Genomic DNA, 23,985 nt, shown 5'->3' on the forward strand with positions numbered 1-23,985 from the left:
GATTACCCATTTTGAAAATTCAAATATAATATCAGCAAGCTTGTCGAGATGGTGTTACAGATCTGTGGGGAATCCCTGTCTAAGAGTCAGTGAGGAATTATAAACCACTGAGGGTGAGAAGCTCCTTTAATCATCGACTCAGAGAATGACAATCACGTACTTGGCGCAACTAACACAATCACACACACAGTACAAGTGTGAGGACATCGGGCACCGTATCAGAGAGCGCTGTGAATCAGCCACGGGCTGCTGGGTGATCTTCTGTCAGAGATAATAAACAGGCAGGTTAATGACTGCTGCAATTTCACAGAGGTTAACTGATAAGGGACAGACTTTACAGCCACCACGATAAGAAGAGAGATGGGAAATGACTTGAAAGAGCAGCAGCCACAGTCCACACTGATGCACCTCGACACAGTTTAGAAGCACGTGGCAATCGCTGCTTTCACGAACAGCAAGGCACATCCTCATCATTTGCCTGGTGCACTTTTGAAGCCACGTGTGGCATCTCGATTGTGAACAATGTTGCAATCCAAGTCACAGAGGAAAGAAAAACTTGTCGTGTGTTACCTTTTTTGGCTGTTTCCATCTCTTCTTCAGTCCAGCGAGAACTCTCATTCATTTCCAGATTGGCTGTCGCAGACGCACGCGCACGCACGCACGTGCGCGCACACACACGCGCACACACACACACACACACACACACACACACACACACACAGAGACAAATAAGCAAGTAAGAAGGAGGAGGGGGAGTGGGCAGTTGCAAGTGACAAAGTCAGTTAGGGAGTGACTTACAAGAGGAAAGAAAATAGAGAAGAAAAAAAACAATACGTGGGGGAAGGGTACTTTTGCTGCTTGCTAAAAAGGCACTGTTGCCTCAGTTGCTAGGAACTGTTTGTTTTAGATGGAGAAAGCAGGAAATCGAAGGAGAGAAGTCAGTTAATGATTATCGACAACAACTGGCTTTTTCCTCTCCGCACAAGTTATTAGCCAGAGTGACCCTGGCCCTGCCGACACACAGAGAAGTTGGATCTTGTACTTGAAAGTCCTCTATACGGACCTGTGTGGAGGACAAAGCAGCCAGCCAACCACTGCTGCGAGCATCGGGACAATGAAAGAAGGAGGCTGTTGAGAGTCTCTGCAGCTTCACTCATTGGGGAATTTCATGTGACTAAACTTAGTGATGGCAAAAGCAACAGGATGCATATATGCGAAAAAAACAAAAAACAAATAGCCAATAGCAGAGCGGATGCTGTGAGTACAGCTAACTTACAATCTGCAAGGAATCCACTGTAGGACAGGGCTGCCACTTAAAAAGGTGAGTAGGGCGAAGACGTAAGGGCCAACAGTGCACTCTGGTGGAATGGGCCAGGAGATCAATATTTGGAGCATAATTGAGCCACTGAAAACTAGAGTGGGCTAACTTCATTTTTGTCATATTGCAGGAGGGTGATTGAAAGTTTTAGAGTTGCCACTGAAAGGTTACTGCGAGAGTGGTCTTGGAACGAGCATCCGTCAAATCGATCAATAGTTCATGAAAGACGGCTAATTACACTCACTTACGTATACAAGATGCACATTATACATAGGTATGAAGAAAATGTAATGTTCCCTTTGTATAAATGGACACCGGGAGCCAGGGTTTGTGAAAGAGGTGTACTTTCATTCCAATATGATATGTAATCTCTAATATTACAAATGTAAAATTTGCTACATTTTCTCTGCTCTCTCGAGAATCATGGCGTCCTTGTGGGCGCTGCCATATCGATATCATATATCTCTCAGGATGGACTGCCGGGTCAAGGACTGAGTTTTACATTGTCGCCATGTCACACACCAACTACATTTGTCCTATATATTTAGTACATTACAGCTTACTTTCCACCACAACGCGGTCTCCAGTTAGATACCTTTAAGACATTTCACTCTGAACTCCTTCCTTCTTGGATCGCTACTCTGCGTTGCTACAGAAGATAGCTAGTGTCTGCCACTCGCTCCTGCGGCTAGCTGATCTAGCTGCTAACTGCCTGCTAGCAGCTTTAGACTTGCAGAAAAACAACAGTCGATAAGAAAACAACACCCGCTGGACTATGCACCAAGTATGAACCAACAACTTGATTTATCCAATGCTGCGGACTCCGAGGGAAGCACTCGACTACTTTGTACCTGTCCAATCATTTCAGGACACAGCCGACATGGCACCCAGTCGCAACATACCCGGTGAGACTAATAAAACCATATCTGAATTACATCAGCAAGGCAGACAGAGTAGTATATTTGTTTGTAAAACCTAATCAAATACAGGTAATAATTCGTGTTCTGAGCATGGATAGCAGCGACTTGACGGTGCACATTATACATAAGTAGAAGGGTTTTCCTGATGTTTGAGTTTGTTTGAGTTTTATTATACACAAGAAATTACTGTAAATGTAAAAGTAAATTGGAGAAATATGTCAACATTTTCTGGGGTTATTATAACCTGAGAGACTAGTATCTCTCCAACGACTAGTTGCCATGTATTCTTGTTCACAGGGGGACTTAAACTATAACACTCCGGTTTAAAGTCCAGAGCCCTTACAGGTGAGTTACTGTCACCTCCCAACCCGCTGAAGTGATGTGATGTTAAACCACCAAGACTGACCGAGCTCATTGTTGACAGGCGGAGCGGTCGTCTCCTCCACCTCACTGGTCATCGAGCGGGTGATTCGGCCCTTACGGCGTCCTTGGCTGTTGGCTGTTCGTCGGCCCTTGACGGCCACCGTAGGCTCTTTGTCCTCTGCATCTTCCCCAGAAGTTTCATCTCTGCAATTTAGATATGCCATTACATTTTCGAACAATATCAAGATAAGCGGCATAGGTAAGGATCGATGGATGCATCACAATGATTGACAAAGTCTGTGTTCAATTAATTAGATTACAAATCACGTTTCCAAGTTCAGTTCAGCTTTCCACTGTACAGTATGTAATAGTAAACCCTTATCGAGCTTACATTTCCACCACAGGTTGTGTACTTTGGATGGTAATAGCTTCAATATCTGCTAATAAATAATATGCTATCCATACTACTGAACTACTGAGGAACACAAAATGGCAAAATACAACAGAGGACATTAGACATTTGTGGTTCTTTGTTGCATAGTTAGCAGACTACATGCTGTCTACCTCCATCTTTGAGGTACCTTTTGGGCACCTCTCCAGTTGGTATCCAAATAGAGAAAAACGTGATGTCGGGCTGCACAATCATGGCCAAAATAATAATTGTCATTATTTTGAACAATATTATAATCATGATCATTAGTCACAATTATTCTTCATGTTCGGGAAAAATCTTTATTTTTATTGCACTACTTTTTGACAGACAATATGTAACAGTTTTCAGTGCAAAATAAATCTTTAAATAAGAATAAATGATAGTTAGTCATACAAAAATAAATGTACCACAAAACAAATTCGACTTTAGCAAGGGCTAACTGAAAAAATATGCTATTACAAAGTGTAACCATGAATTCCAACTTAATGGTAATACAGTTAATGCATAAAACGGAATAACATTTGGCTGTAAGCACCGACTTTTCATTCGAAAATCCTTGTTGTCAATATAGTGAATTGTCAAGGACGGCACGCTTGATTGGTCAGTCGCGCACGGTCACCAACTGCAAAAGAACTTGTGATTTCCCTCTCTGTTTACTTCTGTGTTTTTTTGTTTTTTTTTACTGCGGTCAGGCCAGCCGAAAAGTTGAAGTCGAGGGAGCCGCTACAACGATTATTAATCGTGTCTTCCCGTGGCACGCCACCTCTCCACCAATGTGCTGAGAGGGCAAACTTCAAAATAAAAGCTTCATATACGACTACATTGGACATCGATGCCATTTTAAGGTTTTATTTTGAAGTTGGCCATGTAGCGCGATGCCGGGCCTTAATGAAGCCTTAACCACACATTCGCCCCCTGGTGACTGGCTGACTAGGTTGCGGGCACTGCTGCCAACGAAGCACATTTCATACCCAGCAGTGCCCGGGCTTTAAATGTTAAAATAAATAAAATTAAAAACTAAAATTAAACAAATAAAAAAAAAAAAAAAAACAATCACTGCCAATCGGGCAAAATTACGATCACGGTTAAAATTCGATTAATTGTGCAGCCCTAACGCGATGGTCACACTCCTGTGTTACTTTATCTGGAGTTAGCATCACAGCAAGCCAAGAGTTCAACCCATAACGTCTCAATTCATTTTTACTGAGCTCCGTTAATCTTAACGAGGGGTACAGATGCTGCTCCAAAAATAGGTGAGGCTGCTGTACTGAGGCAGACAGTCCGACAGCAGGTAATGCCGCGTCAGCATCTTCAAGTCTGACACAAATGCTCAAGAATTTACATTACAGCGACAGTACAAAGTGCAACCTCAGATTAGATAATAGAGTGCCCGCCTACACACTTCGGGTGCATTCACCTATCGATTTCGACCGCAGAACAGAAAGATTTGTATTCCGTCGGTTGCTTTTGCATCCGTTGCTGTTGGACAACACTGCACAAAGCCATCCACCCCCGTATAAACAGGGCACATAATCCGGTTACATTGTCCCCAGCAAAACCACAGAAGAGAAGATCCCACCTAAGGTGTTTCCAAGGAAAACAGCTGTTTTAATAAGGTGAATGAATTCCAAGCTGTTGTCGCTGGAAAGTCTGGCTAGGTGAGACGGCGGTCCTTCAAGTTTAAAGAGCAATGGGATTTCCAGACCAACTTTCTTTCTCCAAAAAATACTCTTATCCAGTGTTGGGAATTTGACTTTGGAAATGTAGTTGGTTATGATTACAAGTTACCGTGTTGAAATTGTATTACTAGTGTAACTATTTCAATTATTTTTTTTCCAAGTAATATAACAAATTACATTTGATTACTTTTCATAAACTTGAACGAATGCGTTTTCAGGAGCATTGGGCGTTTCCTGTAAAAAGTGGATTATGAAATGATAGAAAAGAAACTTCCAAAGTCAATGTTCTTTGATGTGTAACTGGGTCTAGCCCTTTCAAAACCTCAGAAAAACTAATACTGTAGATTGGCCCACAGAAAGCAAAGTGAGCTGAATGATTACAAAATGTAAGGCTTGCTTTGTGACATGATTTCAAAAGTTGTCCATATACTGTTTGGGATAAAGATGATATGGCATATAGTGTAAATGTTCTGCTCTCTCTGTTGAATTTGTAGTTTGACTTACTTCATCCCATCCTCCTTGTCTTCAGCTTCTGGTTTCTCCTCCTCCCTCTCTCCTTCCTTGTCTTTCTCCTCCTTTTCCTTGTCTTCCTGGCTGCTTCGATTGACTTGTTGCTGCTGTTGCTGCTGCTGCTGCTGCTGCTGCTGCTGCTGCTGGCCGTGCTACAAGTGGGACAGGAACAACAACAATATTCCAAACATGAACCCAGATGATCTACTTACGGACAATCAACGTCAAAGTTTTCATTTTAAGCCTCGAAGTAGGAGTTTGTAATTTATGATTTTCTGGTTTAGGAATGCTGCAAAAATCACTCATTACGCATTTCAAAAATAATTTAATTAACAGCTTGTTGTTATGTTTGGCCTTTTTTCTTACACCATTTTTGAGTTGACATACACTAAAATTGATATGCTACAAGACAACAAAATGGATTTTTAACAGATCAACAGATGGCAAACAGATTGATTTGACAACACTGACGCACCTTGTTTATATAACACACACAAAATGATCTGGTTTCACTGAATTTCACGTAACTAAAACGAATGCCTGCAAAGGCAAAACCAAACAGGATACGAAAGTTCAGAAACCACGGAATAACTGTTCTTCTGTATAGCTTTTGGTTTTTATGCAAACAAGTGCCACTTCCTCACTGGTGTCTTGCCTGTCTGGCCTTTGAGGGTGAGAGTTCAGACGAGTACGCACATGCAAGCTGACAACTCTTCTTGCGCAAATGACAGTGCCATATTTGACACTGCTGCCTTCGGCCAAAGCAACACGTACGTTTGATGATGACGATGATATCACTAGAGTTTCTTTAATGTGTGAGACTGGCTGACAAAAAGAGTGAGAGTCAGTCAGAAAATGGAATGAGTTCAAAAGATGATCAAGAGCAGAGATGAACAACTTTGATGAGGGGGCTAAAAATGTTTTATCGGTGAACATGCACCCGCTTCATTCATAGGGAAGTTGTCCCAGATGATCGCACTACTCGTCACTTTAAACCGCATCCACTCCTTGAAGTCTCAGCGCCCTTTGCACAAACGGTCATTGCACCGGACTATTGCAATTGTCAAAAAAATAAAATAAAAAGAAAAAATAAAAATGTACCGGCATTAGCAGATAACTAGCAACGCTTTCCTGCTCAGTGACTGTTTTTTTGTTTTTGTTTTTTTTCCTCAATGTCTTTCTGTCTCCAAAGTGTTCTCTGTCAATTGACCGTCTGTTGTCGTACTAGAGCGGCTCCGACTACCGGAGACAAAATTCCTTGTGTGTTTTTGGACATACTTGGCAAATAAAGATGATTCTGATGACTAAATGAAAGGTAAAGATATGTCACGTTAGGTTGAAATACATTACATCACCCTGTTTACATTATACACATTTCATCTGCTAGTGCAAAATGCTGCTATTCAATACTTAACTTGAATGAACAGAATTTGCACATTAATGAGTGATGTTTTTTTTGTTTTTTTAAAAGCATAAAATGATGTGTATTGAGGTCACAACTCCAGTGACTCATCATAACCTTCAAATGGACTGCAATAGCACTTTTGTTTAGGTGTATCCGCCGGCTCCCTTAGTATTACAGTGTTCCGAAGTTAGTGACGATAACGCCAGATCGCGACTATTTGACGAATTGGTCTAATTTTACCAGCCACACTACACGCTGAGATCAACCAAAATACTGCAGCTGTGCCAGCTCCAACATTATGATTGTGGTCCTTAAAGTGCCGGTACATTGCAACAAGTTCTGGTTTCTTCAAAGGGAGATCTTAAATTTGATGTTTGTAAACACCGCAATTCTTGTGTCATGGGATGAGGTCGTCTTGCAATATGCAATACACATCTAGAATGTAGAGGAAAGGTTAGCATAGATCGTTCCCGTCTGACTTGTTTCACCAAGAAGTTCTGGCATTTTGCCCAGACCGTGACGACTACAATCTCAGGAAACGCAATCAGTTCAAAGTAATATTGTCACTGAGATAGCATGTGTTATTTGAAAGGTCAGAGGACACGACTGGCCAGGAGTGTTCAAGCTTGAAAGGTGACGACAATACCTGGCTTCTTCCTCGCCGTCTGTAGTTTCTTCGCACTATGTTCTTATAGTTCTCATTCTTTTTGGTCAAATAATAAAACAGCACACATTCCGCCACCGTCTGAAAAATGAGAGAAATGTGACTTGCCTGGAAATGTTTTTTCTCGAGAAGACTGGATTACGCAGTTGAACACAAAGCCATACCTTTCTTTCCAGGAAAGATGCGATCAGACCAAAGTTTTTAGGGTGTTGGATGAATCTGTGGAATCAGAACGAGAAAACTATACAACTGCAAGATATTTTAAGTTCGATTGCATGAAGCACTGAACTTAGCACTAAAACCTCTAAGAGCATCACAAAAAATAAGGTTAATTAGGTATTCAACTCAATCAGACTGGTTAGATTTAGTATTTTGATTGGATGCTATCAGTAAGTCACATTTACTTTGTTGTAAATGTTTATAAGCTTTGCTTTTAAATGCTTTTAATCGTGTAAAGCACATCGAGTTACCTCGTGTATGAAATGCGCTGTATAAATACATTTGCTTTGCTTTGTTTACTGTACAAGCTTGTGGAGTTGTAGTTGCGTGTTGTCACATTTTCTAGTTTGTATGTATCAAAACTATGTTTCTTTGTGTTTCGGATGAAAAGAACAATCTTAACATTTGGAGTCTGTTTTCCTGTGCGGATGTGCTTCAAAGTTTTTCCCTCGTTTGTCACAAAGGGGGGACGATTCACTTCCTTTCCTACAACTTCCCGAGCCCAACATCATCCACACGTTTGTGTTTTTTGGTAGAATCTCACTCACTTAACATTTAGCTGGTGCTGCATACTAATATGAAACTTGATAAAAATGCATAACTGTTTCTTGCCACTTTCTTTAACCAATATTTACCAACGAGCTGCGTGTGGGCCACAGGCCGACAGGGCTTCGGCGTTACAGCGGCCACATTTGGAAGTTAATGGTTTGACCCCGAGTGCCCTCGGGGACACTGTGTCGTACCGTATCCTTGAGCAAGACACTAATCACCCGGTTTGCCCGCGATGTAACGGTTGGCATTTAGCATGCTAACCTCCACCATCAGTCGGCGAATGAGTGAATCGGAGGCATTGCACTGCTGTCGTGCATTTCACATAAATCCATTGAGCACCCTGACTTTCCTGAAGAGTTGACCTTACTTCTCTCTGAAAGTGTCCTTCTCTTGCTCGCTCCACATGTTCATGACCTGCCGATCCTTGTACACCTTCATGGGGTCGTCCATCAATCCATTCATGTTGATGAACTTGATGCGTTGCTGCTCGGCGTCAAACAGCATCGGAGGGATGACTGCCAGCTGCCGCATTTGCTTCTCTGTGTTCTGACGTTCACACGTGCCACACGAAAGACACACAATAAAACAAACCAACATCCAGGAAGGAGACACTGTTTTCAAGAGGGAAGGGAGCCAAGACTGTGCTTATAGTTGTCGTGAACCGGAAGTAACATTACAGCTGTTTTAAAGCACCGCAGAGGTCTGATAGCAGGAGCGGAAGTTAAGCGTCCTCAGCAATTTCAGCAGTGGGAGACATATTCCACATCAAATGTGAACTCTGCACACATTTACCTCTGACGCTGTGGTTGGTATGTGAGTGAAAGAAAATGCCGAAAATGTTTCTACATGGGAGGGGAGGCGACGAAAGGTCACGGGCGATGCCTGAACATCTTACTGCCAGCTATAGAATACAATAGAAAGCCTTCCTTGACATTGTACGGTGCAGTTACAATGAAATTGCTGTGCAGGTCCAGACTTGTTTCAAGAATGAAAAACAAAATATAGCGCTGAAAAATACATAACAGAAAAGCTCCACACACAAAAAAATAATGCATTGCAAATGGTTGTAAGGCGCGCGCACACGTTTTATGTACAAGGCTCTGTTCGGGCGCGCTAGCTCAAGTCTGTCGCTTCCGGTCCGCCTGCCAGGTCAAGACCGTAAGGACAACATATCGGCAGAAAGAAGTCAAACTGAGCCGATGCTTTTTTCACATCTTTGACAAAGCGACTCCTCATGTAGGGAATATAGAAGTCGGGGTTGCATTCAAAGAAATGCTCTCGATCAATGAACTGACTACTCAAAGACTTCACGAGGAAATCATATTCTACGAAATATGAAGTTTGAACTGGAAAATAAATGAATCCCTGATTCTTGTTCATAGCTGTGTGCACGTGAAAGAAAAAAGATGCTGCAAGTGTACTTGTGCAAGCTGACAGAATGAAACCTCACTCTTCACTTTCCACCAGTATGCATTGGAGGTACTTATAATATGCAATTGACTTTTATTTAGCTTTCAAATTGTCGAGTTACAAACTTTGGTATGAATATAACTTGGACAATTACAACATATAATAGTTTTATGATAACTACAACATGTGCAGCCCTGCAGTGTAGAGGATAAGATATGTTTTTCTTGATCCCCAGAAGGGGAACTCGGTTACTACAAGAGTTCAAAAGAAAGTTAGTACTAAAAGAACACAATTGACACGATATCTGCTGACATATTCAGTTTAAGATGCATAAATGAATGACCACAATGTACCACAAATAGCATCCTGCAGTTGTTCAAAACATCAGGCGCCGTATCAAGCCGTGACCGAGATCAATAACGGCCAGTTTGGATTGTCTCTGTCAGAAAGGTTCGGATAAACAATGTTTAGAATTGTGGGCGTAACTTGCACTGCATCAGACACAGCTGTTTCTGGAGTTCCTAATATTATTCTTTTGACCTCAGTGAGCTGGACCTGGCCAAAAAAAATGTCTCCACGTAGAACTTCCAACTGTTTTAAGTAGAAAAGTATGCCTTGTTGCTCTACATAAAAGACGGGTCTGTGATAAGATCTGGACGACTCATATTACAGTCTTTTGGTCCTTTGAAACATTTTTATTTTTAGTTTCTTCCAGTTGCTGGCACCTCTTTACAAAGAAAATGACTGCCGCAGTGTTTCGCCCTTCGGTGCACGAGTGTTTTGAATTGCATATCATCACTTTTTGGTCATTTCTTTTGGGAATGGGAAAATGATGACCTGTGATATGTGCTAAAAATATCAGAGGGGGGTAAGATGATGGATGGATAACTATGAATCCTATGTATACATCCGATTGGATACAATAAATAATTCATTGACAATGAAAATATATTCAGTTGGGATAACTACTCATATTATGGAGATTTGGATAAATCAATTTCTGACTAATATAAATGATTCATATCGTCTAAAAAAATGACTAATTGTTGATTCTGTGAGTATTTAATAGAAGTAATCCCTCATTTATCGCGGGGTTAGATTCCCGACCTCCGCTGCAATAGGTGTAATCTGCAAATTTCTTTGATTATTTGTACACATTTCAAAGCTGTATGAAACACCCCAGACTCTTATTAGTCTTCTCCACACTCGTATTAACGCTACCATACTCTTCTAAACACGTTTGAAACTCTTCAACATACTGTACCGCACCGTAGTACATTTTATTCCTTGTAAAGTTTTTGAATGAATTTGAGTTTTTTACAGTTGTAATGTTTTAAGCTAAAAAGCATTGATTTTACTACCCCCAAAATGACAGCATACGCTCATATTCCCGCGAATGATGCCGATATGAAATCTGCAATAGGAGAACCGCGACATAGCGAGAGAACACAGCAGTGCAAACAGTGTAAGTCAAGGTGGTCAACGCCATCTTTGACAGAAAAGCTTACCTCGTGCTCTGATATTCCGTCAATGATCTCGGAGACCTCGTGTTCGCTGCGAGCCGCAGAAGAGCTCAGTCCAGCCCCTCGCTGCCCAACGCGGCTACAAAAACAAAACATATTCCACTGTTTGAGTTCTTACAGTAATTACTGCACATAGACAACAGCAAGTGGATAAGTCAGTTGCAGTCACTGGGATTGGAAAGGTGTCGCTCGCTCACCTCTGGATTCGTTCCTGAATCTCTCTCTGCTTCCGAATCTCTGGGAACTGTTTTTCGTAGTACTCCCGTACTTTGCTTTCCTTGGCTCGGCGCCGCGGGTTGTTTTCAATGCGCTCCACCTTCTTCTCCCAGGCTTCCATCAGTTGGTCGTAACGCTGGCAGAATTTCTGTTCCTGCATTGGCACACAAAAAGGCGGGATCTTGAAAGAGACTTTATTTTTATTTCATTGTAATTGATTATACTGATTTGCAATCTGCTGTACTGCATATAGTTTGTGTTGCACACCACGCACAAATATATCCAAATCCCACACAAGCAGGCAAGAAAGGAGAGAAACCAGCGTGAAAGCAACCGGAACCCTCCGGCAAGCAAGTCCTTAAAGATCAGCTACTGCCGCGCTAATGGCGAATATGATAATCTCATGCATTATTAATGCATGAGTTCATAGTGAAAAAAATACTTTTCCAACTTTATCTAATGATATTGAGTTACGATGGTTTGGGAGCCATTATTGTAGTGCAGAGCCTAAAGTCTGATTTACCCTTCAATCTTCAATGTATATGCTGCACTTGAAAAAACTGTTCTTTTTGGCATTATATTTACTTTCTATAGAAAACTGTCAGGCTCTCTGCCATCATTATCTTTTAAGATGGAAAACTAGTACATTATTTTGCCAAATGTTATACATGTTAACATATAAACGTGAGCTACAATGTTTTTCTTCTTCAAGAAAGTCAGTTGAATTTAGGACTCCATCTGGCTTGATCCCAGCTTTACTTATAACTCTGCTAGTTGGCTCTGTCTCACTCAGACACAAGTCTGAACAAGAGTAATTCTGACGGGAAAAAAATATATTTGATTGTCTTCTCTTTTTAAAATATAATCGGAGTATACTGAAACAGATCGCACCCGGAAACTGTCTTCTCGATGGTCTGCCTCAAATGCTCACTCACTTGAAACCCAGTTTCAAACGAGTCATCCATCATTGGCTGAACATATTGAGTTCTTTCCACTTACCCATTGCTTACGAGCATGATTTCTTCTCTTGAAGTATAAAATGAGTTTTTTCCTCATTGCCTGGTTTCTGAGAAGGGTGAAAAAATAAACTGGCATGAGCAAAATTGTGGTGCAGAGTTTTCGAAGCAAAAAAATAATCATAGTTTTGAACACATCTGTCACTAACTTTAAAGGTTCAGGATTACCTTACAACTCACACAAAACAAAACACATGCACAAACAACATCCTTTGTCAACGCTTTCAGATGGGCAGGACAGCATGGGGAGGAAACGTATAAAACTTGTCTTGCAGTTCTTCGAATAAAGGTCAGGGCCAGTAATCTCCTTAGGCAGCCGCTCAGTTTGGCTCTTTCTTTGCCGCAAGACAGAGTTTTAGTCCTGACACTTAATCTGTCAGATGTAAGGTCACATTCTTTGCTGATTAATGTGCGGTAATCTTATTCCTCATTAGTCAATATAACTGAGCAGCGGCGGCATTATAGGCAAGCAAAGTGGACTACAAAGTGGCCTACCAGTGGTGTAAATTTCATACTGCGACTGCAAGATGACATGATAAGATTTAAATGCTGAAAAAAGAAACACAGAGGATAATCTTCGCTCCGTTTCCGACATTAGCTGCAATACTACTTTGAAATCCAAAAGTCCTCACCCCGAGCATACATAAACACTGACAAAAAGCCCCAAACACATACAAGCAAACCAGTGCAGCATCAAAGTCAAACACTATATTCACAAATTCATCTGTACTGCGGCTGTCCCGACAGACACAAAGTGCTGACTTAATCTTGCTTCAGGACAATATAGCCCAGAGGAGAGACACAGAATAAGAGTATTCTGAAGTGGAAAGGTCAGAACCAAACGTGCAACCAAAAAGTCAAAGTGCAGCTGCCATTGGTCGACATAAACACACCATTCCAAATGTATGTGCTTCATTCAGCTCTGATAACAATGTGAGCAGAAAGCACCACCCGTCTGTTCGTGGTTCATGGCAAAGAAACACTGCTTTTGTGATTGTTTTTTGGAAATCTTAAAACATAATTGACTGTACATGAAAATCAGTCAGTCAATGTCCTTTATTTAATCAGGAAGGGAAAAAAACCTCATTGAGATTTAAAAGCTCTTTTCCAAGGTGGCAGCACAAAATCAAAATAGCAACAGACGTTTTACGGCAAACACAGAAGACAAGAGTCGAAAAACACGATCACACACACACACACACACACACGCTACAGAAAAACAAAAGCGGGATTATATGATCACAAAATGCAATCACAAAATCCAGTTGACTTGTTTTCTTTGTCTTGTGTAAGCGAGTGGAAATCCCCCCCCCCGAGTTTTAACTGTCAATTTCAGTGCTAGGTTCCAAAATTGTAATCTGAAAAAAGAAATACTGTCTATGTAAAACATTTACAGATCTGAAGATTTCTTTAGACTAAATTTTAAACAAAGGATACCATCCATCCATTTTTTTTCTGTACCGCTTCTCCTCACGCGGGTGGCGGGCGTGCTGGTGCCTATCCCAGCTGTCTTCGCCCGAGAGGCGGGGTACACCCTGAACTGGTCGCCAGCCAATCGCAGGACACATAGAAACAACCATTCGCACTACGGCCAAGTCTTCAAGGAATTTACCTTGCATGTTTTTGGAATGTGGGAGGAAACCGGAGTAACCGAAGAAAACCCACGCGGGCACGGGGAGAACATGCAAACCCCACACAGGCGGGGCCGGGATTTGAACCCCGGTCCTCAGAACTGTGTGGCAGATGCGTTAACCAGCCCCTCACCGTGTCGCCCAAAGGATACCAGATTTGTGTCATTTATCATCATTTGGGCACATGCACAAGTGTTGACTCACATTTTGATGTTCTCATGGTACTGCTTGGTATCAGAAGGCTGATTGTACAGTGGCTGAAAGACAAGAGAACAGTTTGACAGGACAAGGAAACATCAGGATGCATCTGTTGCTTTCTCAGATTATGTGGGATGATGAGACCCCTGGCTCACTGGCCTGTCGAGTCTCCGCCGGTTGCAGAAACGTCTCCGGGTCGCCTGCTGGACACTAACCGGGTCGCCAAGGAGTTGCGGTGAAATCGAACAGGTTTGATTTCTTTGGATACCTTTTGGTGACTCCTCTATATGCCAACTATAGAGCAAAAACTTCAAGTAGCCTAATATCACTAAATTTAAGGTGACGGCGTTAAACATTTATTTGGACATCTATACCTATGCCCACTTCAACCTTTGAAAATATCAGAACTATTGGCCCAATATTTTGGATTTCCTCTCATCCCGGTGTCCACGCTACACCACACACACACACATCAACATACATAATGTACATTCTACATTTATTTCAAGAATATAGCATCGGCGACTTCCGGGTGAATTGGCCGTCAAGTTGTCTGGAGACGTCTCCCAGACGTCTTCGTGTTGAGAGCGCAAGCAATATTTTGCTCTGGCGGCTGCAGGAGTCACCACACCGGATCGGTCTCAGCAATCTCTGTAGCGTCTCCGCCAGTGAGATGGGGTGTGAATAATTTGGCAGCTGTTCTTTTAATAGCAAGAGGACCACCGCTCTAATTAATGGAAGTAACCTAGTTAATATGCTATTTCATCATAGAGAGCCAAATTCACCATGTGTGCAAGACACACACACAGATGGACATTTGACAGCTGACAATAAAATATGTATGAAAATAGAGTCTGCTAGGAATACTGTACAGTACCTAAATAGGAATAAGAAATGTTCTCTTTTTAAAATATGCTGCAGAAAATATCTGCAGGCATTGATTTAGATTTTCATCACATAATGAAGCTTGTGTATGAGCCTTGTCGAGCTCCTTTACAAAATTCTGGCATTTTAAACCATGTGTATTTCATGTGTTTTATGAAATTGCATTGTCCCCTTTCAAATAAACTGATTAAAAAAAAAAAAAAAAAAGTTCAACGCTTGTGGTGCCCTGATTGGTAGGCATTATGCAATTCAATTACATATTCCCGTGCCACTAATTCAAAATGAAAATCAAGAAAATAACAACATGGAAACAGGAATAGGACAGATATATAACTCACCAGTTCTACCCTGGGTCCGAGTCCCTCCAGTATCCTATGAGCCTCTTCTGCCTTTTTCTGGTAAGAGAACACAACCAGAAGTACGAGATTAGCCGGCTGCCTGCACCTCAGTCATCACCATGACAACACAGCGAGCACGCTCACTTGAACGCTTAGTCTCCACTAGAGCCGCCTGGGTGACTGGATGCAACGATGGATACATTGACTATTATTAGAGCTTTCAGCCCAAGCTGGGCCGTAGGTCCTTGCCATAGCCCATCACTCCTTTGACAGGGAAGGGGAGGAGGGGGGAGGGGGAAGGAACTCGCTTTCCCCAAGCAGAGAGGGAGGTAAGACGCGGGCAGAAGAGCTAGTGGGAGTCTGAAGAGACAAGCAAAGGCAGCAGGGGTGGAGAGGCTTGCTTTTAGGGGCTTTGTTGTTCCCATAAAGAAACATCTGATGAATGATAGAAAGATCAAGAATTACCTGCAACAAATAACACCCTGAAATAGGGCTGCACAATGTCTCGTTTGAGCATAATCATCGCAATGTATGTGTGCACAATAGTCACATCGCAGGGTCCTGTCCAATGCTGGATTGATATGCAGTCGTTCAACTATAATATTCATAAATTACCAGCAGAGACCTGATTGGATATGCTAATAAGATTAGCACCGATGTTACGGTAAATAATGACGCTTCAAACGACACACTGAGCAGCCCAGTGTGTTATATACTTATTTTTTAATGATAACTATTAAAGAGGACACGGGAAACAATTACACGCCTGCTTTTACTGTATCTCTCAGCAGAATGTGACGAATGCATGCATGTCGCAACAGATTAAACTTGGGAGGGGGGGGGGGGGAACGCACGCCATTATCGAAGTGACAAACGTAGGTGTATACAACAACGTGTTTTGCTTAAACTAGTGCACTCAAATATAGAAATACTAATACATATGTTAAAACATAGGTGTAAAATAAAAAAACAAATGGATAGTGTTAGGAATGTGCCAATGACTACGGTATAACTGGGTATGAAAACAAATTATTTTAACTTCATGTCTGGCTGGACTATTGCTCAATACAACAGTGCATTTAAATACAGGTAGAATTCATACAAATGACTCTGTAGACTTATGCTCGAATGAGCATCGGTTTTCTAGAAAGGGAAAAAGAAAACTGTGCTAGTTTTCATGTTACATGTATGTTATCCTGTATTTTTTAACATCGCAATATATATCGCAGGGTTAAAGAAAACCGCAATGTAATTTGTTCCCAATATTGTGCAGTGCTACCCTGAAACAAGAAATACATGCACATTAGTCTCTTTTACACTGCACGTAAAAGCCAGAAATATTTTTTCTGTCTCTCTGTTCTGTATAAAAGGTACAGACACAGAATGGGGGAATTAAATTACCTTCTTTAGGAGGTACAATCCGACACCACCTACATAATGTGTAAGGGTAATAATACAGGCAACCACGACCAGGGTGAAAAGTTTAACAATCACTTCTCCCACCTTGTTGTGTTAAAACCAGTTGTTTCTGTCTTGCAAGTACCATCTGTCACACCAACGCATTCAATTATTTGATTGCGGCATGCCATGTTGCTGAGTTACGTCTAAAAGGAAAAGGCATCTCATTTGATTATGATACTATATATAGCTGTGGAAAGAAGTTTGAATTCATGGGCATGGAGGTCACATTAATTTATAGGCTTTTAATTACTTAGACGTGTTCTATTTCTATGGTAGAATCCTGTGACATCAATGATTTTCCACAAAATGTGGGTGCACACGTTTTAATAGATTTTGGAAATATTCGAAAAAGCTCAGTGTAATGCAAACAGCTAAGATGACGGTGCAGTAAAAGATGAGAAGCAAGAAGAGTTCACACTCCATGAGAGATATTTTAGGGGGTGGGGTGAGGTAAGAAGAGAGATCTGTCAGTACAGGTGAACGTCAACCTTTTCTCTTCAGGGGGGTTACGATGATGTCGTTATGTCAAACTGGTCCATGTTGCAAAAAAGATTGGGGACCGCTGCCCTAGAGAACTGCACCAAATCAGCTGATTGTGCAGTCCCATGCTCAAGTCTTAAGTGCATCCACCACTGGCTGGCTGTCGGCAGCGGTCACTCAACGAACTATACGCTTGATCGTGCAACCTAAACAGCGATAGCCGCTGTATTGTTTTTTACATTTGTCATTTCCGTTCCACCGTGCATTTCACAGTGTGTTGATAGAAGCTGTTTTTGAACATCGTGATTCTAAACTTTAATGTCCTGTGGCGTTTTTCAGAGGAAAGTGTGTGTGTGTGTGGGGGGGGGGGGGGGGGGGGGGGGGTTCTGGGATGGGAGGGGTCCTTAATGATTGCACTGGCTTTCCACACTAGTCTGCCAGTGCAGGTGTCTCTCAGGGTGGGGGGTATAGAGTACATCCAATCACCCACTGAGTTGCTTTCACCACCTGCTGCAGGTCCCTCCTGTCCTTCGCAGTACAGCGGCTGATCCAACTTGTGCAACAGTAGGCCAGGAGGCTCTTCATGGTGGATCTGTAGAAGGTTTATCAGTAGTTTTTGGGGAAGCTGGGCTTGGCGTACTTTCCTGAGGAAGTACAGTCTTTAGCGTGCATTCCCCATCTGATGAGAGATGTGTACTGTAAGGATCTTGAAGCTTCCCACGCTCGCCGCCTCCTCTCCATCGATGAAGAGAACAGTTTGCTCAGTGCTCTTGGATTTCCTAAAGTACATGATCATCTCTTTCATCTTGACTGTATTCAGGTCCAAGTTGCTGAATTGACAGCATCGCCTAAGATGCTAGACCACCTCCCTGTAGGCTGACTCATCGTTGTCCCTGATCAGTCCTACAAGGGTGCTGTTGTCAGCAAATTGGACAATGGTGGTGATGGGAGAGCATTTATGTGTAACATGGGAGTAGAGCAGGGGACTGAGGACGCATCCCTGAGGTGTCTCCGTGTCCAGGATGAGAGTGGAGGAGGTGTTGTTTCCCATCCTGACACTCTGGAGTCTGTTGCTGAGGAAGTCCAGTATCCAGGTGCACAGTGAGCTGCCAGTGACCAGGTTGCAAAACGAATTATGGAATTTTTTGGGGGGGATTGCTTGTATATTAATAGTCTCAGCAGTGCCAAGCCATCCATCCAGTGTGAGATTAAACAACCATGTAAATCTTTTATGAGCTGCACATTTATGGAAATGCATCTGTGAGCAAGCCGCTCTGAATTTGTATAATACTGCCCCCACATCTGGTTTCTCCGCCCACGACTTGTGCGTGACTTAACAGTTAGGCTTGGTGAATATCTGCCATTTTCAAGCAATGGTCAGAATCCTCCCGCCGGACTATAAAGAGGCACTATCATGTCAAAGCCAAAAGGTAAAGTTTCAGCAAAGATTAGCATAGGCTAACAGTGTTATCTTCTGATAGCCGACAAAAACAGTATACGAATGGAGGGGGGTAGTATTTGTGTTTGGTGACATGTCCTCTGAATGCACCACAGGCACAATGAAAAATTAAGTGCTGCCTGCACAAGTGACAAGAAATTTAAATGTTTTCAGGTGCTAGCTTTGTTGTCACACTCTGGGCAGTAGCACCCAGTGTTGCCAAATCCTCAGTAAGGAAAGTCGCCATCCTCGAAGTCGTCAAGTGACGCAATCACCTTTATTGACATAAATGTTTTATATGGTTTTGTCGATGGGATGGGGGATCATTTTGGTGAAATTAGCCTGTGGTGGTTTCGTGCAAGCGAGACTGACTTGCAGTCTGCACGTGCAGTGGGGTGTAGTACTCATGCACTGGAGGGAGTCTCACGGTCTCCAATAACACCACAATAAAATCCCTTTTTGAAAATTAGTGACATGGTTTGGAAAAGTCACTCAATATAGTTGTACAGTGGGTGGGGTGAGCAGAGGCTCATTTGCAGGAGACATGACGGGGGAAAGTAGGTCAAAATAATAAAATTCTGGTCAGGAAAAAAAGGAAGTGGAAAGTGTTACAAAGGTCAGAATACAGAGTTACTGCTACACCCCCATCATCTCAGATAAAGCTGAAGCAATCTATAGTTGTTTCTACTGAAGTACAGTGATTTCACTGAGCGTAGCGGCAGCACACTAAGCCATGTAGACGCCACCCTGTACTGAACTGTGATTTTGTAAACGCTTCCGAGAGCTCGGTCCTTTTTATCTGAGAACTGTCCACATTGGTTTATTTGTTAACTATGTTACAGGTTACGTGTGACCTGTATGGTTGAACACATGGTTGTACATAAACATATATAGGTCAGTGTTGTGAATTACATGGCTTGGATAATCTCTCCTGGTCTTCTTTATAGACTAGAACTATTTATTTACCGAATAAATGTTTACATTTATTTTTAGACACCATAAGCATCTATGTCCCGAAACAGGAACCTCACAAAAACTTTTCTGGCCTCATTCAGAACAAGGTTTCGAGGAAATTAACCTACAGACTGCAATGAATAATGTGAATATTTGAATAATGCAAAATGTATAAATTAAATGTAAGGCACAGCCACTAGGTGGACTGACAGCACAGAGAATCTCAATAACATTGTTTTATGTACATGAACCTGCTGCATACCATAACATGCCACAGACAAAATACTGTAGATTGTCGAAAATAAAGAACAATGTACTTTACTTTGAGTGATTTTTTTGTTGTCAGTCTGTGTATTAACAGACCGACTGTTGGCTTATATTTGATATTCAATAATTATTATTTTAACACTAGAGCCGTCAAACAATTAAAAGTCACTTCAACTACACCAGATCATTGATTCCACACTGGTCATGTTATTAGCACGTTTTTGTCCTACGTGTAAAATCTGAGTTTGCCTCCGGCTCTAAAAGCTCTGACATCATGAAAACTAACCAGTGTAGTTGTGTTATCGTTTTTAACTGCAATTACGGTGGTACCAGAGGTAGTAGTACCAGAAACAGTTCACACAAGAATAACATATTTGCACTGTTGTTGCAAATATGTCAGATGTTTTTGTAGAGTTTCAAACAGATACATGTTGTTTCTTTTGTAACCAATCACTCAATGTTTTTGGCTTTTCGAGATATCTTGTCAAATTAGTATTGTTCAAAGTGAGGTGGCGACGAGCGTCAGACAAATGAGCTATCTATAAGTCAGCAGTAGAAAAAGACAATGCATTAAAGAAGGAAGCGCATGAAAACAATATACTGTCAAACTTACAACACAAGAATGGTTGTTAAAAGCTTTGTCGTATTTTTACTTTTTAAGGCAAAAACTGAACTCAAAATTTTAAAATATGACAAAAAACACTATGATGTGACTTGATGCTTGCATCAGAATAATACAAATGTTTTTTGTTTTTTTTTCTAAATGGGAAGACATTATTTTTCTAATGGGATAGGCCAGGAGGCACTGGACTACAAGGGGTGCGTGAGAACATTTTACAAATTTTACATTTTTGATCAAAAGAAAATGTTAAGGAACAAGAAAATAAATGTTAACCCTTCACGGAAAAAGTGTTTTGATGATTACGGGGGTGGGGGCAGCATACGCACATACACAGTCCAGTACCACCTCTGCCTCAATTTCAGCCAGAAAAAAACCTTGACTGGGGTCAAGATTTGCTCATAACTCCTTGCTAGTGGTAGTTGTTCATCTTTAACATCTCTGCAGCTTACGATAAACAACATCCTCAAATACCAACTAAATTACACAGATTTATCTCAAAATATGCATTTTGAAAAATATAAATAGATAGATTTTCCAAATTCAAAAAGGCCTTAATTTGATAAAGAACATACATATATGCAGTCCAGGCCGTTTTACTGATTTACTGACTTAAAGTATGTGAGAGGAATGTTTATTTTATCATGTTTATTCATGCTTGGCCTTAACAACAACATTGTATTGCCACAGCGTGATAATGGATTATTCAAATCAAGTTAATAGATGCCAAATGGTTCTTTGACAATCACGTAACAATAAATTGGCTTGTATATGCACATCGGTATGCATACAAACAGTCTCACACACACAATCAATAATCCAGCCTACTCTCTCACTTTTGGTGCAAAGTAATGTTGGTGTTTATTCCACTGACCCTGTTCTCATCGTAGATGATCTGCACCAAGCTGCGGTGCTTGGCCTCGCTGGGTGGAGGGGAAATGGGCTGCTCTGGCTCGTGAGGTTTGGCAGCCTCCTCCTCCAGCTGTTGCTGTAACAAATACAAAATAGGATGGCCCTTAGCATGTAAAACAAAAAATAAAACCTCTGATCTTTCAAAAGGGAGAAAAATTCAGTTGCGAGTGTCTGTTACACCAACCTTCATCTAAAGTTCTCCAGCAAAAACAACAACGTGACCTCATAGCAATAATAGCAATGAACTCTCCAGGGTCTTGTTAATCAAATAGTTACCACAACAGCTTGTAAAAAAAGAAGCCTGCTGTGTGACGAGAACATCACCCCTGGAAATGTATTTACTGTACGTATGAATGTGGAAATGTTTTTTTTTTTTTTTTAAGCCAAAACAGAGATTCCTTTTCTGGTGCATTCTCACCCATGATGCCGGACTAGTCATGCTCGTCAGTCCTTTCTAAATAATTTAAGGCAACTTCAAATCCTGTTTGAACACCAGAACACAATTAACTGAAATGATCAGAACATTTGAATTATTGATATTCCAAATCACCAAATCCAACAGAAAGAGTAATATTGTCAGAGCTGACTGGGGTAATAATTGCAACGAGCATTAAAGTGATGACTGCCATATTTTCTTATTGTGCAGTATTGTAAGTCATCCGTGAGTGCGTTTACCTGCACTGTGCATTTCTTTGCAATTCATATCAGAAGTCTCTTTGACATTGGCCATCCCGATTCCTGGTCGGCCACCCATTTGGCTACAACTGCTGTAAATGTTTAGTGTAAAAATAAATAAATAAAAATGTCAACATACTCAGATCCAGCTTTTCGGGATCTTAATTGTCCAAATGAGTAAAGCCTAAAGTACATTCTTCTCTTGGTCATAATGCACTGTATTTTTTTTCGTGGCGCTTTTTCTTCCCAGTCCACGCTCATATTCCATTGAATCACACAAGTGCGTAGTTCAGATCTTTACCAGATAATTGTGGCAACTAATCAACAGACAGCAGGTTTTATAGCTCCACCCGACATGAGTGAACGGTACCCACATTGAAAGCAGTACCCCAACGAGATTGTGCCAGCACGGGATAACTGCTGAAGCGTGGGCGGGAACGTGAGCGTGCTGTGACAATGCGAGAGATTGTGTGATTTCCGAAGACCAAAAACATGGCGGCGCCCCTTGCATAGAGTTGGAAAAGCAGCTATTACGAGACAAAATTTATTTTTCCTTTTTCAACAGCGGATGGTCGCGTCGTTCTTTTCTCTTTTCCTTCGCCAGCTTCGCTCGCAGCGGTAACTCGTAGAGAGCTACTTGCGGTCCGCGCAGCTACGTCAACACCAACTCGTCTGTCATGGAGGATCTGAACCCTCGCGTCGAACTGCTCCTGAAGAGGAAAAAAGCTGATTCTTCCACTTCAACTGAGGATTTACTTGATTCGACAGAGACGAGTGTCCTCCTCTCAATCGATACGAAATTGTCAATTCCACTTGACTTGCTTCGCCAAGAGATCGCCAAACTCAGAAAGAGCTCGGACACAACAACAGGTCAAGGCGCGAAGATTAGATAATACTGCGCTTCGATCAAACACGATGTCAACGACAGCAGAACTACAAACTCTTAGACAGGAATATAAATTCATGAAAGAAACTACGCTGGACATTCAATCACGAAGCATGCGCGACAATCTCATTTGCTCCGTCATTCCAGAAAATGCTCCAGAAGATCCCGAGGTGCAGATTAAAAAATTCATGATGTCCGCGCTCAAGCTACAGCAAGATACAGTTGACAAGATTACCTTTCACCGTGTCCACCGATTGGGAGGCTCTCGTCCAGGAAACCGATCACGTCCTATCATTGCAAAGTTTGAACACTTTCAGCAAAACGTGTTTGTAAAATCAAAAGGTCGAGAGCCCAAAGGGACTTCGTTTGGAATGAACAATCAGTTCTCCAAGAAAATCAACGAGAGATGTAAAATCTTGTACACGTTGATGAAGAATTACCGTGAGAAAGGCAAACGAGCGTGGCTAGTTGTTGACACACATATGTCGACAGCCAACTGTTTCGTGATGCTAATGTGACGCCCTGGCTCTTCTAGTTAAGAACTTCTTTTGATCTATTGTCGTTATGAATTGCCAAAAGTGCATTGTATTTTGTTTCATTCTTTCCACTTTTGCTGAGACAAACAAAAAAACAATCACGCATGCCACCAGCATGAATTCTCACTCCTATCTGTCTTCTTTTCTGCTCTGCATGTTTCCACTCACACTAAAGACAAAAGTCGCTCAAAACTCTTCTTGTGCACCTCAAACCACCACCACACACCATATTATCCCCTTGTCACTGTTTGTTTTCTATGTTCAGTGTTTGTTTGTTACCCTTCTGTGTACCCTGGCTTTACTGTACTTAAATATAGCATCTCTATCACCCTCTCTAAATAACATTTGTCAACACAATACCAAAAAAAATCTCCCGAAAAATGTCAAAACAACAAAAACAAAGAATGCGTAGTACCAAATCTATTTAAAATTATGATACACGCACCCATTATACGTCACACTTAACTTTTGTGTCAT

The 23,985-nt window shown here is 41.6% G+C and overlaps 1 protein-coding gene and 1 long non-coding RNA gene across 4 annotated transcripts in view; one reads left to right on the forward strand and one right to left on the reverse strand.

The window, feature by feature from the left end:
- The window catches only part of ncor2 (nuclear receptor corepressor 2), an 87,445-nt gene that overhangs the window by 31,266 nt on the left and 32,194 nt on the right, over positions 1-23,985 (reverse strand). For 2 of the 3 annotated variants that reach the window (XM_061671344.1, XM_061671342.1), the window contains exons 6-17: positions 21,374-21,487; positions 15,281-15,337; positions 14,064-14,116; positions 12,212-12,278; positions 11,194-11,366; positions 10,982-11,075; positions 8,431-8,609; positions 7,457-7,511; positions 7,275-7,373; positions 5,218-5,375; positions 2,645-2,805; positions 571-633 (exon numbers count right to left, since the gene is read on the reverse strand). In XM_061671344.1, the coding sequence (XP_061527328.1) occupies positions 571-633; positions 2,645-2,805; positions 5,218-5,375; positions 7,275-7,373; positions 7,457-7,511; positions 8,431-8,609; positions 10,982-11,075; positions 11,194-11,366; positions 12,212-12,278; positions 14,064-14,116; positions 15,281-15,337; positions 21,374-21,487 (1,273 nt within the window). The remainder of the gene's footprint in view (positions 1-570; positions 634-2,644; positions 2,806-5,217; positions 5,376-7,274; positions 7,374-7,456; positions 7,512-8,430; positions 8,610-10,981; positions 11,076-11,193; positions 11,367-12,211; positions 12,279-14,063; positions 14,117-15,280; positions 15,338-21,373; positions 21,488-23,985) is intronic. The other variant, XM_061671343.1, reaches the window with a different exon arrangement.
- LOC133399654 (uncharacterized) lies at positions 752-2,803 on the forward strand. The gene is made up of 3 exons (XR_009768243.1): positions 752-2,223; positions 2,536-2,583; positions 2,663-2,803. It is a non-coding gene; the product is annotated as an uncharacterized LOC133399654 (long non-coding RNA).

The sequence above is a fragment of the Phycodurus eques genome, chromosome 3, assembly GCF_024500275.1.
Source record: "Phycodurus eques isolate BA_2022a chromosome 3, UOR_Pequ_1.1, whole genome shotgun sequence".
In the NCBI taxonomy this organism is placed as follows: domain Eukaryota; kingdom Metazoa; phylum Chordata; class Actinopteri; order Syngnathiformes; family Syngnathidae; genus Phycodurus; species Phycodurus eques.